This window comes from Metopolophium dirhodum, chromosome 1 (assembly GCF_019925205.1).
Source record: "Metopolophium dirhodum isolate CAU chromosome 1, ASM1992520v1, whole genome shotgun sequence".
In the NCBI taxonomy this organism is placed as follows: Eukaryota; Metazoa; Arthropoda; class Insecta; order Hemiptera; family Aphididae; genus Metopolophium; species Metopolophium dirhodum.
In genome coordinates this window covers 131,822,751-131,835,724 of record NC_083560.1, presented here as the reverse complement: position 1 = coordinate 131,835,724, position 12,974 = coordinate 131,822,751, and the positions used below count along the sequence as shown (strand labels likewise).

The 12,974-nt window shown below is 33.8% G+C and overlaps 2 protein-coding genes across 2 annotated transcripts; both read left to right on the top strand.

Moving 5' to 3' along the window:
• The first annotated feature begins 3,880 nt into the window (after window positions 1-3,880).
• Window positions 3,881-5,875, top strand: LOC132953820 (uncharacterized). Its single transcript, XM_061026157.1, has one exon. The coding sequence runs from the start codon at window positions 3,881-3,883 to the stop codon at window positions 5,873-5,875; it is 1,995 nt and encodes a 664-aa protein (XP_060882140.1).
• A 1,587-nt stretch (window positions 5,876-7,462) lies between these two features.
• On the top strand, window positions 7,463-8,578 carry LOC132953819 (uncharacterized). Its single transcript, XM_061026156.1, has 4 exons — window positions 7,463-7,538; window positions 7,665-7,925; window positions 7,988-8,362; window positions 8,451-8,578. Exons 1-4 carry the CDS (start codon window positions 7,463-7,465, stop codon window positions 8,576-8,578), a joined length of 840 nt encoding a protein of 279 aa, XP_060882139.1.
• Window positions 8,579-12,974: the final 4,396 nt, after the last annotated feature.

Genomic DNA, 12,974 nt, shown 5'->3' with positions numbered 1-12,974 from the left:
AAAAATTTATGGACCGGTCTTTGACAGTGGAACAAATGAATGGAGAAAGTTACATAATGATGAACTCAAAAGACAGTTTCAGAGACCTGACATAGTTAAGGAGATCACAAAAAGAAGACTCAGTTGGGGGGGCCATGCCTGGCGTAAACAAGGATCCCTAGTTAGACAGGTAATAGAGAATGAACCAATAGGTAAAAGACCTCTAGGAAGACCCAGACTGAGGTGGGAAGACTGTGTTAAAAAGGACTTAAAAATGATAGATCCAGGAATCAGATGGAGAGAAACTGCAGAGGATAGGGACAGATTGCAAGATTTGTATTTAGCGGTATGGTCTTAAAGGCCGAAACCAAGAAAAAGAAGAAGAAGAAGATAGCATTTAAGAAGTATTTTTTATAAATTGATAAGTTAGGTACCTGATATTTTTTCATGCTGTGGTGCCTTCAATTCTTTTCGATACTCAATTGCTTTTCGAATTGCAATAGGGAATTTTTTGATATTGGTTTTAATAAAGTTTCTCAACAAAACAGGATACTTTCTATTTAGAGAAATTGCTGAAATTTTGGTTCCAAAATTACGTAGTAGGTGATTACTACACTCTATTTTCTCTACTAATCCATCGCCTATATTTTATAATATATATATATTATATATATTTATACTTAATACTATACTTAGTATAATTACAATGTACATGATTTTAAATAAAAAAACTAAAATATATATTTTTTCTTAAAACATTTTTTTACCAATTAATCGATTGAATTTGAGACCGTGTAACTCTATGCTTTTTAAAAACCCTCTGCAATGCCATCTGCTTCCATACAAGTAGAAGACTTTGTCCAGTTCATAAAACATTCGTGTTCTTTTGGTTTTTGATTTAAAGTCTTACTTCGCTCACACACTGCACAATACCTATTTCTTATACCAACAAAAAGAACTTTAGAAGTATGGAATCCAATAATTGTTGCCTGAAATAATAAATATGCACATATTAGAACCTGTTTTTTATAGGTAGGTATCTCTTGGTTATATACCTAACGCGTCATTTTGAAATGTCTATATTTAGTAGATTTATACCTATGATGGAAATTAATTTAAAATCAAATGTCCACATTTTGTCAGCACTAATAAAAAAAAAAGGATGGGCAAATGGATGTCGCTCTGCTGTACAGTAGGTTAAAAGTGGTTAACTGTAACGGATGGTCTTAAATTTGAATTCAATGATATAATTTCATTGTATAAGAAAATTTTGATAAATTTCTAACGTATTTTGTCAAAATTTAAATTTTAATTACTTATGAAAAAAAATTGTGACTACGGGTTTTTAATATTTTTCATTTAAACAATATAAACAATATAAAAGGTGATGACAGACACAAAAAAACCACACATCATTGTAAAAACAAAACATTCATCGCTCCGCTGAGAATCTAAAATTGAAATGACGCCCCTGGCATATAAACATTATTGAAGTCCAAAAAATAAAAATTACCGCTCCCGATAATGAATCATATTTTGTTTTATAGCTCCTTTTCCCCCACTGTCCATCTGCCACTACAGGACACATTGGAATACCATCGGTATCAACATCGTTTCGTTCTAAAGCTAATTTTTTTTCTTCCAAACCAGCCAATCTCATTTGTTCCCAAGCACTTTTGTTGACAACTTCAGCAATTTTATTACAATTATTTATAAATTATGTGTTAGTCATACATGGAACATCAATAGAAGCCGAAAACTCATTGACTTGGCTATAGCCAATTCCAACTGCAATAGATGCATTCGCCACTGCTTTATTAATTGGTATTTTGTTTTTGTCGTCGATATCTGATTGAATTATTGTTTCTATGTTACACATTTTACATTTAAAAAACCATGAGCAATGAAATCCTTTACGTGTTTCTTTAATCAATTCAGAGTTAATAAAAGAACAATCAAATCCTTTTATATGATTTTTGTTGTTACTGGCCAATATTTGATCAAATACAAACTTTATATCCACGATTCGACGACCAAACAGAACACTATAAATGTGTAAAAGATGTGCATAAGATTTTTAATATTTATATCTACGATTTGAAAATTTAATATGAAGTTCTATAAAAATGTTTGTGAGAGTTCGTCGCTTTTTAGAGCTCCGAAAACCACCCATGACGAAAGGGGAACACTTTCGTCATGACCTGTGAGCCGCACCGCGTGAGACCCGAGGGTCAAGTCGGTGGAACTCACAGGCTTTGATACACGCAACTACAAATGAATGTAGAGGATTTATGTTGGGAGAGAAAAAAGAATATGAGTTAATTAAAATAAATAATAATAGTATTAGGGTAATTATGTGGGTATATTTTACATGTCGGTTATAAAATAATAATATAAGGGCACATGGCAAATACAATAAGTATATAAGTTTGGCAAATACAATAAGTATATAATGGCACATGGCAAATACAATAAGTATATAAGTTTGGCGCATACTTCCCCGGCCCACGGGAGGCGACACGCCATATTAATCATGGTATGCCCTCACAGGGTTACCGGGAAAGCGTGCGGGGTTTACATTAGTCGGGAAACAGGGGGAATACATTTTGTAGGGAATTGTCTTGCGACGCCTCCTCCGGCACACACGTTATACGAACGTGAATTTCGCATAACGTGTGGCCCACGTGTTGGTAAAGGGGGGGAATAAGGGGAAAGATATGACATATTACGACTGGTTGACTGCGTGGTTGACGTGGTTGACGTGTCCGCTCCGGCCGTCGCCCGGGCCCTCGTGGTTAGTCTTAGCCCATCATTTTGTTGTGGACAGCGTGGTTGACTCTTTTAAGACGGATCCGGGTCGATGCCAGGTGGAATCGGCAGACGGACTGTGTCGGCAGACGAAAACTGTGTCGGCAGACGAAAAACTGTGTCGGCAGACGAAAAACTGTGTCGGCAGACGAAAAACTGTGTCGGCAGACGATAAACTGTGTCGGCAGACGATAAACTGTGTCGGCAGACGATAAGTGCCTTAAGTGGTGACCAGTCGACCGATAGAAAAGAATTTAATAGCCAGCGATGAGATGGTGAGCTGATCGTCCGGCCGTTGCTGGTGTCGTAGCTTTTGTCGTGGTAGTAGGGTGGATCAGTGTCGTCGTTTTGCGGGATTGTACATATTATCGTGGGAGTACAGTATTGTCTGCGGGCCGTACCGGCGGACGCGACGAAAGCGCCGGAGGCGACGGGTGACGGGCAACCGCGACACGTCGGCGACGGACACTGCATGATGACGGGGGGATCGGGGAGCATTTATTGCATAACACTGCGGTCGTTTGTGCATTAGCGCGCGATATCTACTTTTATTACTAATGGTTATAAGAATAACGGTGCGTTGACTTGTCAACAACGTTAGCAATAGGTATGTTCAGGGATGGTTATCATAATTTATGAGGCTGAAAATTCCGTGACGTTACATGTTACTTTAATAAATTATAAAACAAGTCGATCGTAATTCAAAACATTTTTGTTTGTTTGTACGCTTACTCAGTAGTTGTAATATGTTCAGATGATACACCATCTTCAGATTCAGTATAAATAACACTCAAGTTATGGTCAGAAATTTCTCTACAATATTAGGTATATTAATATAATATATTTTATTATTATGTCCACATTTATTTATTTTAAATTTTTTTGTAAATACTTACTCAGTTATGCTTGTAAATTCTGACGATAAACTATCTTCTGTAGGTGTAGTATCAATACTGCAAGGCAGGTTGAGCAGGTCTGTTATTATAGTATAAGATATGTAAGTATATTCGTATATTTATTTATTATTACAATTGTTAAACAATGTTAAACAATAAGAACGAGAGGAACCAACGAAACATATCATGCACAGATCATGTGTGCCAAAACTCGTGTAGCGCCGCTAAAGGCAATGACAATACCACGTCTTGAGTTGAATGGGGCATTGCTGTTAGCAGAGCTTGCAAGAAAGGTAGCAGATGCATGGGGGAACAATACACACTCCTTTCAGTTGTGGACAGACTCAACCGTCGTTCTGGGATGGTTGAAAAGTCACAACAAACGACTCAAGACATATGTCGCAAACAGGGTGAACCAGATACTAGAAATTACTGAGGCTAGACAGTGGAGACACGTCCGCACTAATGAAAATCCTGCCGACATTGCATCTCGTGGAGTAAAGCCAGCAGAACTCTTGAGAAATAATTTCTGGTGGAACGGTCCAGAGTGGCTGACCCAAGACGCAGAGCAATGGAAGATCTCAGCCTTACCAGACGAAGAAGAAACATTACCGGAAATAAAGCCAGTGCAACTAGCACTTATCTCAATTGACTCATCCAAGGACCTATTACAGCATTACTCAAGTTGGAAAAAACTTGTTCGGGCAATTGCTTGGCTGAACAGATTCGTCGAATATCGAAAGACGAAGGGAAGTGGGACCAATGCGACTAAATATTTGGTTTTATCTGAACTAAGGTCAGCAGAGAAAATATTAATCAAACGAGCACAAGCCGATGAGTTTTCATTGGAGCTCCTAGCAATGCTTAAACAAAAGGAGATTCCAAAGGGTAGCAAACTCAAAGGGTTATGCCCATTACTGCGAACGGACGGCCTAATAGTGGTAGGAGGAAGACTTGAAAATGCAGACCTTGGTGAGAATCAGATACACCCAGTTGTTCTACCAGCAAAACATAAGATAACAAGACTAATTTTCGAGGACTATCATCAAACACTCCTCCACTGTGGACCGCAAATGCTACTAGCAGAAGTTAGACAATGTTACTGGCCCTTAAGGGGTAGGATAATGGCTCGTTCTACAGTAACACGCTGTGTCAATTGCGTTCGTGCAAGACCAAGATTTGAACCCCCACTTATGGCCCCTTTACCAAGGCAAAGAGTGCAAATGTCGCGCCCATTTACCGTAACTGGTGTAGATTTTGCAGGGCCATTACAAATTCAAAGTGGCATACGTCGCGTGACAACAAAGAAAGCATGGATAGCGGTGTTTGTATGTTTTTCTACAAGAGCTATACACTTAGAACCCGTCGTAGGCTTAACAAGCGAAGCCTCCCTTGCAGCCTTACGTAGGTTTATGGCGAGACGTGGAAAAAGCACCAAGATCTACAGCGATAATGCAACAAACTTCGTGGGTGTGCAAAAAGAGCTAAGGACATATTTAGAAAACAGTGAAAGGTACATGGCTGACGAAGGAGTTCAATGGCATTTTAATCCACCATCGGCACCACACTTCGGTGGCCTTTGGGAAAATGCTGTAAAAAGTACTAAGCATCACTTATATCGGGTAATCAAGGACAGTCGGCTGAATCTGGAGGAGTTGCAAACATTGCTATGCCAGATTGAGGCATGTGTCAACTCACGGCCTATGACACCACTAAGTAGTGACCCAGGAGAACCCAATGCCCTTACACCAGCTCACTTCCTCATCGGTGGCCCACTGCTCCTACCACCTGAACCGGAAATACCAAGTGAGATAGTTAGCAATCTCCGCCGCTGGAAGCATGTCCAAGGATTGATGCAGATATTCTGGAAACGCTGGCATAAGGAGTATCTACCTCAGCTCCAGGTTCGAGGACGATGGGTTACACCCAGAAAAAACATGAGTGTAGACGACATAGTAGTTATAAAAGAAGACTGCACACCACCTACCAAATGGAAGCTGGGACGCATAATGCAAGTACACCCAGGTATCGATGGAATAGTCAGAGTGGTTACCTTACGGACGTCAACTCAAGCAGAAGTGCGCCGACCAGTCGCAAAGTTATGCCGACTGCCAACAGATGCCGAGATCCAAGTTGAAACCCATCACTTTCAACGGGGGGAGAATGTCGCCGCCGCGACAATACGGCAATAGCGCGATAGACATCACCACCGACCGGATCACACACACACACACACACACACACACACACACAACTCATCTCCATGTTTATATTTGTATTGTTTTATTTCTGTTTAATTGTGTCAGCTGTGTATTGTGAATTATATAATATGTAGATTGTGCGCGACTAGATACCAGCCGCCGCCGTCTAGCTGGAACGAGAGCAATTACCACGGCCGCCTATCCCACCAGTTCGTTACAAATGGTCAACGCGACTAGTTATCTTACTTGTACGTGCGCGAATCGCCGCAAGTTAATAAGTTACATTATATTATAATGCTCACGGGCGCGAATCGTCAGTAATTATTAATTTATACTTTTTATGGCTCAAATAGCCATACATTTTTGTTTTTTCTGTGGGCGCTAATCGCCAAGAAGGTGCGTTTGTTATACCTAAGCATAATATCTTATTATTATTGTTAATTGTGACCGTGTGTGCAAATCGTAGCGGACCTTTATATTATTTTTCAAAGTCGATTATTTATTTATTTATTTATTTATTATTATTCTGTTATAAGAGCGCAAATCGCTGCATTTTATTATTATCTGTGAGCGCAAGTGCGCATTTTTATATTATTTAAAATTATATTGTTTTTAGTATGTGCTAAGCACTACTGTGTATTATTTTGTATTTTCGATATTCTCTGTATCATTTTTATAGGATAGGAGCAGCTGGCCAGCCGTGCTCCGCCTAAATTGTGAGTAATATTATTTATTATCTATATACTAGCCATAGCTCAAATAGCTGGCACATACTATTATTATATTTTGTTGGGCCAGAAGGGCTATAATATTACCACTTATATTTTTATACCTTCATGTTGCTGTGATTTTTATTATATTCTTGTATCCTTAACTCATTATTATTTGTGTACAATACAACAACAAAATTTTACCAGCAACCGTGTTACCATTTCATAGTTACCTTCCGTCCAATAGTTTTAAGCTTATAGTACACTCTCACATATACACACACTTACACATCACCACACCACATAGCTCACTAGTATTTGCGCAGCGAACCCAACCAATTCTAGCTGAGCTATAACACATATACACACAAAAACAAAGGTCGGTCAGTGTGTGAGTATTGCGCGCGACGTACACGGCGATCGGGCCACGGGCTAATCATTGTTCCCTACCCGGCGCACACAATATCATTGAATTCAAATTTAATACCATCCGTTACAGTTAACCACTTTTAACCTACTGTACAGCAGAGCGACATCCATTTGCCCATCCTTTTTTTTTTATTAGTGCTGACAAAATGTGGACATTTGATTTTAAATTAATTTCCATCATAGGTATAAATCTACTAAATATAGACATTTCAAAATGACGCGTTAGGTATATAACCAAGAGATACCTACCTATAAAAAACAGGTTCTAATATGTGCATATTTATTATTTCAGGCAACAATTATTGGATTCCATACTTCTAAAGTTCTTTTTGTTGGTATAAGAAATAGGTATTGTGCAGTGTGTGAGCGAAGTAAGACTTTAAATCAAAAACCAAAAGAACACGAATGTTTTATGAACTGGACAAAGTCTTCTACTTGTATGGAAGCAGATGGCATTGCAGAGGGTTTTTTAAAAAGCATAGAGTTACACGGTCTCAAATTCAATCGATTAATTGGTAAAAAAATGTTTTAAGAAAAAATATATATTTTAGTTTTTTTATTTAAAATCATGTACATTGTAATTATACTAAGTATAGTATTAAGTATAAATATATATAATATATATATATTATAAAATATAGGCGATGGAGATAGCAGCGTTACAAAACGTCTAAGAGAAGTTATACCTTATGGTCCTACAAGATTAGTAGAGAAAATAGAGTGTAGTAATCACCTACTACGTAATTTTGGAACCAAAATTTCAGCAATTTCTCTAAATAGAAAGTATCCTGTTTTGTTGAGAAACTTTATTAAAACCAATATCAAAAAATTCCCTATTGCAATTCGAAAAGAAATTGAGTATCGAAAAGAATTGAAGGCACCACAGCATGAAAAAATATCAGGTACCTAACTTATCAATTTATAAAAAATACTTCTTAAATGCTATGTTATTATTAAATTTTAGGTCTTATATTGGATATTAGCAATAGTTTTTACCATATATTAGGTCAACATAATAAATGTGATGAATACTTTTGTAATAATAAACAAAAGATTAGTGAAAACTTAGTGCCAGCTGCATTTGACTGTGGATTAATGTCAGAATTTAAATTGGTGGCACAACGACTTATTGATAATGCTACAAGTCTATTACACGATGTAACGAAGAATATTTGTGAACAATTCAACAGTGTTATTAATACATTTATTGCGGGAAAGCGAATTAACTTTTCACAGAGGAATTCGTATAATACTCGTGTAAAAGCTGCAATTGTATCGTTTAACTCTGGTGGAATGTTTCTTAGACATATGCACAAAAATATTACTAACAATAGTCCAGGTAGACACACATATTATATGATCATTTTTACATTTATTTTAAATTAAAAATTAGTTTAAGCTATAATAATATTATAACAATTTTTTAGGTAAAATCGGAAAACAATTTTTGTCCACAAAACTCCGAAAACTAACGGAAACGCGAAAACGACGACAACTATTTCCGGTTAAAAAACTCGATTGTATTTTATATGACTTACGCTATATGTATCATTAAGTTTCTACAAGGTATGCAATTAAAATGATAACTTTATTTTTTTTTATTTTAGCAAAATATATAATAAAAATAACTTGAAAACTGTAAAATAACATTGCAATACAATAGAATAAAACAAAATAAACGTATAACCTGTTAAATAAAATAAAACAACAAAAATAATATTTTAAATTAATAAAATAACAACATGCTGTTTGACAAAATAAAATAAATTATTTAACAGCTAATAATTACTTTTCAATAAAACAAAACAAAATAGAATATAAAATAAAAATAAACTTATAACCTGTTTAGTAAAATAAAAAAAAACAAAATATTTAATAATAATAAATCACATTTTTATCACAATAGGTATAGTCATATACCTACTCATATAATTAGTAATCAGTCATCAAAGTTTACCTCATCAAGATCTGGATCATTGTCAAAAATGTCATTTGTTGCTTTTAATTCTGAATAAAAACTATGGAATGTAGGTGGTATTGATGGAAGGAGATCTAATAAATCTTTTTTCTTCTCCTTTGAAATTAAAACTGGCTCAGTATATCTTTTCTCAACATTTAAATCACCAAATTTTCCACGACGCCTGAAACTTAATGATTTGATTGAGGCATCCTCTTCAAGTGTATTTTTATAATTAATTATGCCTTTATCAGATTTTCTGTATTGTAGCCACTGCACATCATGCCATTTTAATGGTTCACGATCTGTATTTATTTTATGAGCAACTAAAGGACCCTTCAATAGCTTAGCAAAATCAAAGAAATCATCTTGTGCCATTTCTATAACTTTAAACTTATTTTTTTTCCCAGTAGTTCTGACAAGTTGATACCAATCATGTGGGTGGAATATAGGAACTTTTTTTTTCTGTTTTTCTATTAGAGAATGGTCAACATCACATTCCATGTGAGTATGCCCTGGAACTAAAAATTTATGATTTATAATATTTACATTAGGCAACATATGAATGATTTTGAGGAACATGGCCGATACATGAGAATTTTTATTCTGTCCACCACAAGTGTCAGAGTAAAATGTAATTTCAGTTACATTGTTTGGTGTATTATTAATTAAGTGTTTATATAAACAAGAAGCGATTTCATTAGCACCTCTGCCAGCAACTGCTTCATGCCACATGAAGTTAAATGATTGGCCATCAGCATTATTATGGATAGTTAAATTAAATGTCCATAGCTGTCTTTTATAAAATGCTACCGAAGACTGCAGATATGGCGTAGGCAAGCATTGCTGCAAATCAAATGAAAAACATTCCTTTTCAGGATTATTCTTGGAGATTTCTTTATCAATAGCTTTACTGCTATAACCAAGATCTGCATTAGATTGATGAACATTTAAAGTATTTTTATAAATTATCAGCATATCTTCATTTTTGGATTCTTCTGCAGTTTTAATTTGCATTTGAAGAGTATCACATTTATGACAAGTATCTACCTTAGGCTTTTTAAAACTTAACTTTAACTTATGAAATTCTCTTTCATATATAAATCTGGACACAGTACTATTATGCATATGATTATCCTTGTACATTTGGTACATAATGTTTAAATTTAAATGACTCTGTAAATATTTTTTGTAATTTTTTTTTCTAGTATAGTGACTTTTATGCGCAGGAAAAGAGTTAATGTGTGCAATTACTTCTGCTAAAGTATTTTCTGTAGTTTTATTTGCTGATGATTGTCTTCTACGCTTATCTGGAGCTGAAATACCAGAAACACTCTCTAACTTGTTTTTGATTACAGACCTTATGAATCCTTCTTTTTCGTCCAATGTTTTACAAAAACAATCTTTGCATACTGAATGGCGTTTACCATTAATTTCAAAAAAATAATTTAATATTAAGTCTCTGGTTTTATTGCTATTAATACACCTAACACGAGAAGTTTTTTTATCAGCAAAATTAATTAAGGAAGATATAAAATTAACTCTTTTTTCATGATCCCCTAAACTCCAGTATTCATTAACTCTTTGAGGGGCGAAAATTTCCTTTGGAAAAAAACCCATTTGGGCAATATGTGTCAAAATTAATTTTTTTAATTTTTTTTTTTTTTTTAAATGCTTTTATTCTGGTATTTAACTAAAATATTGTTGATTACATTTTTTTTGAGTTAGCAGTTTTTCCAGAAAAACTTAGGAAAAGGTGGTCCTTATAGTGACCACCACCAAAATAAAAGGCTTTTTTGAATAAAATGTTATCAAATCCAAACTTATACTTTTTAACTTCAATAAAACATTATATGAGTACCATAAGAAGGATATAAGAAAATATTTGAATCCTCCAACTAACAAAGAACTAGAATATTGTATACCATTTAAAAATAGATATATTTATTATATATATTATTAATAATAAAAGAACAAAATAATATTATATAAACTCCAGATATTTCTGAAAAACAATTACAAAACCTTTTTTTAATAATAATATTAAAAACACAAGATAAAATTATTGAAGCAATATAGATAACTCAAAATAAAATAAATTTATACCCTTTTGAAATAGATAACTAATAAAAAAAAAATTTGAATTTAATACAAATTATTTTGTATGATAATCTTGAAAGCAAGTTTTTTCTTTCTTGATACACAAAGGAACTTTACAAGTAGAACAAATCCATTTTGTTCTTTGTGGTTTTTTTTTAGTTGAACACATCGCACACCTTCTACTACTAAAACTCTAATTTCACCATCATAAGTAGGTGTAAATGGTTTTCCTATCTGTGTAGCATACAGGTTAGTTTGAAAAACTATGTGATCAATCAAGTTTTTATCAAATATTTGGCAAAATATATTATATGGTGATTTATCTTCAAGCTCTTCAAAAATTTCAGCTGGTCCACAAGGCAAATCATCAGAAAATAATTCAACTGAAGGCATTAATTCTGATTTTCCCCATAAAGGAGGTGTATATGGAGGTTCAAATGATGGTACTGCTTGATTCGGCTTACTAATTGTTCTAGATTTTCTAGAGGTTTGAGGGTTAGCCTAATTCAATATAAAATATTGTAAAATAATATAATAATATAATACCATAATATAATATGTAATCATTCACATTTAAAGTATATAACATGAACTTACTATGTAGTTAAAAAAAAAATAATTTCTTAATTATGTTACACACATAATAGCCAATAGGTATATAACACAATACACGTCATATTATATGGTCATCATTAAAAATACATTTTATTAAAAAATATAAATTGGTACCTACATAGTTAGTATTATATGGTATATTGTAATTGTAGAGGATTACACATATTATATGCACATATATTTATATATCATAATAGAAACATATAATAATATTGTAGATACTTAGAAAATATTTGTATTAAAAATACTAACTGGGGGTGTAGGTAATTGACTATGATAATACTCCTCATCATTTGAATCACTTGAACTAGCTGATACATGTAATATAGTGTTTCTTGGAGTATATGTTTTATCATTATCACTATCATCTAGTTCAGAACCACCCGAGAAACTTTCACCATCACTAGGAATATCAAGCAGAAAACCTTCAATGTCATCATCATTTATAATATTCATCTACAAAATATGTTTACAAATTTATACTAATATATTATACTACCTACCTACTAGTTACTGTTACAATCAAAATTGTACGGTGGTCTCTATAGAAATCACATTTACAACAACCCAATAATGAACCTAATTAATGTTATTTACTTACCGTTATCGTGTAAATAGTTTTAATTAATACTATTTGTTGAGTATTTTACAAAATAATTAAAATTTGATTTTTTAATTTTGATTTTTAATCAATATCTCTTTACCAAAACATTTAGTACGTATATCAAAATATTGATAATGATAATAAATTATGAAAAACGCGGGAAATGATATCAGACCAGCGACAGTGATATTGTTTGATACATGTATAAGATGATAATAAGGTGGTTGGTATGCTGACCACCATCAAAAAAATATTAAAAATAATTTTAAAAGTGGTTAAAATAGTAACCACCGCACTTGAACGGTAAAAAAAAAAAGTGGTTAGCATACTAACCACAACCCCTCAAAGAGTTAAATATAGAACTTCTTATGTCATCAGTAAGAATCTCAATGCACTTTTTTCTGCAAAATTTTAAAGGTTGCATTTGTCTTCCAGTCACTTCATTACCACTTGAATTCACATAAGGTAGCCCTCTGTGTAATTTGAGTGTTCTTTCTTTTCAAACAGCCCGAGACCACTTTTTTTTATTGGACTTATCTGTCTCATCATGTGTCGGTTGAATATAAAATTGTTGTAAATTATCATTTATAGGCTCTGCATTGGTTACACTTTCAGTCTCTGAGTTGGGACAGTATGATTTATCTTTCAATAAATCATCATCAATAGAGTCATCCT

What these genes read in the sequence shown, in the direction of transcription:
- LOC132953820 (XM_061026157.1), top strand. Translation starts at nt 3,881, where the DNA reads ATGTGTGCCAAAACTCGTGTAGCGCCGCTAAAGGCAATGACAATACCA.
- LOC132953819 (XM_061026156.1), top strand. Translation starts at nt 7,463, where the DNA reads ATGGAAGCAGATGGCATTGCAGAGGGTTTTTTAAAAAGCATAGAGTTA. An exon ending in ACAGCATGAAAAAATATCAG is followed by an intron (nt 7,926 to 7,987) that starts GTACCTAACTTA and finishes ATTAAATTTTAG; the next exon opens with GTCTTATATTGGATATTAGC. An exon ending in TATTACTAACAATAGTCCAG is followed by an intron (nt 8,363 to 8,450) that starts GTAGACACACAT and finishes ACAATTTTTTAG; the next exon opens with GTAAAATCGGAAAACAATTT.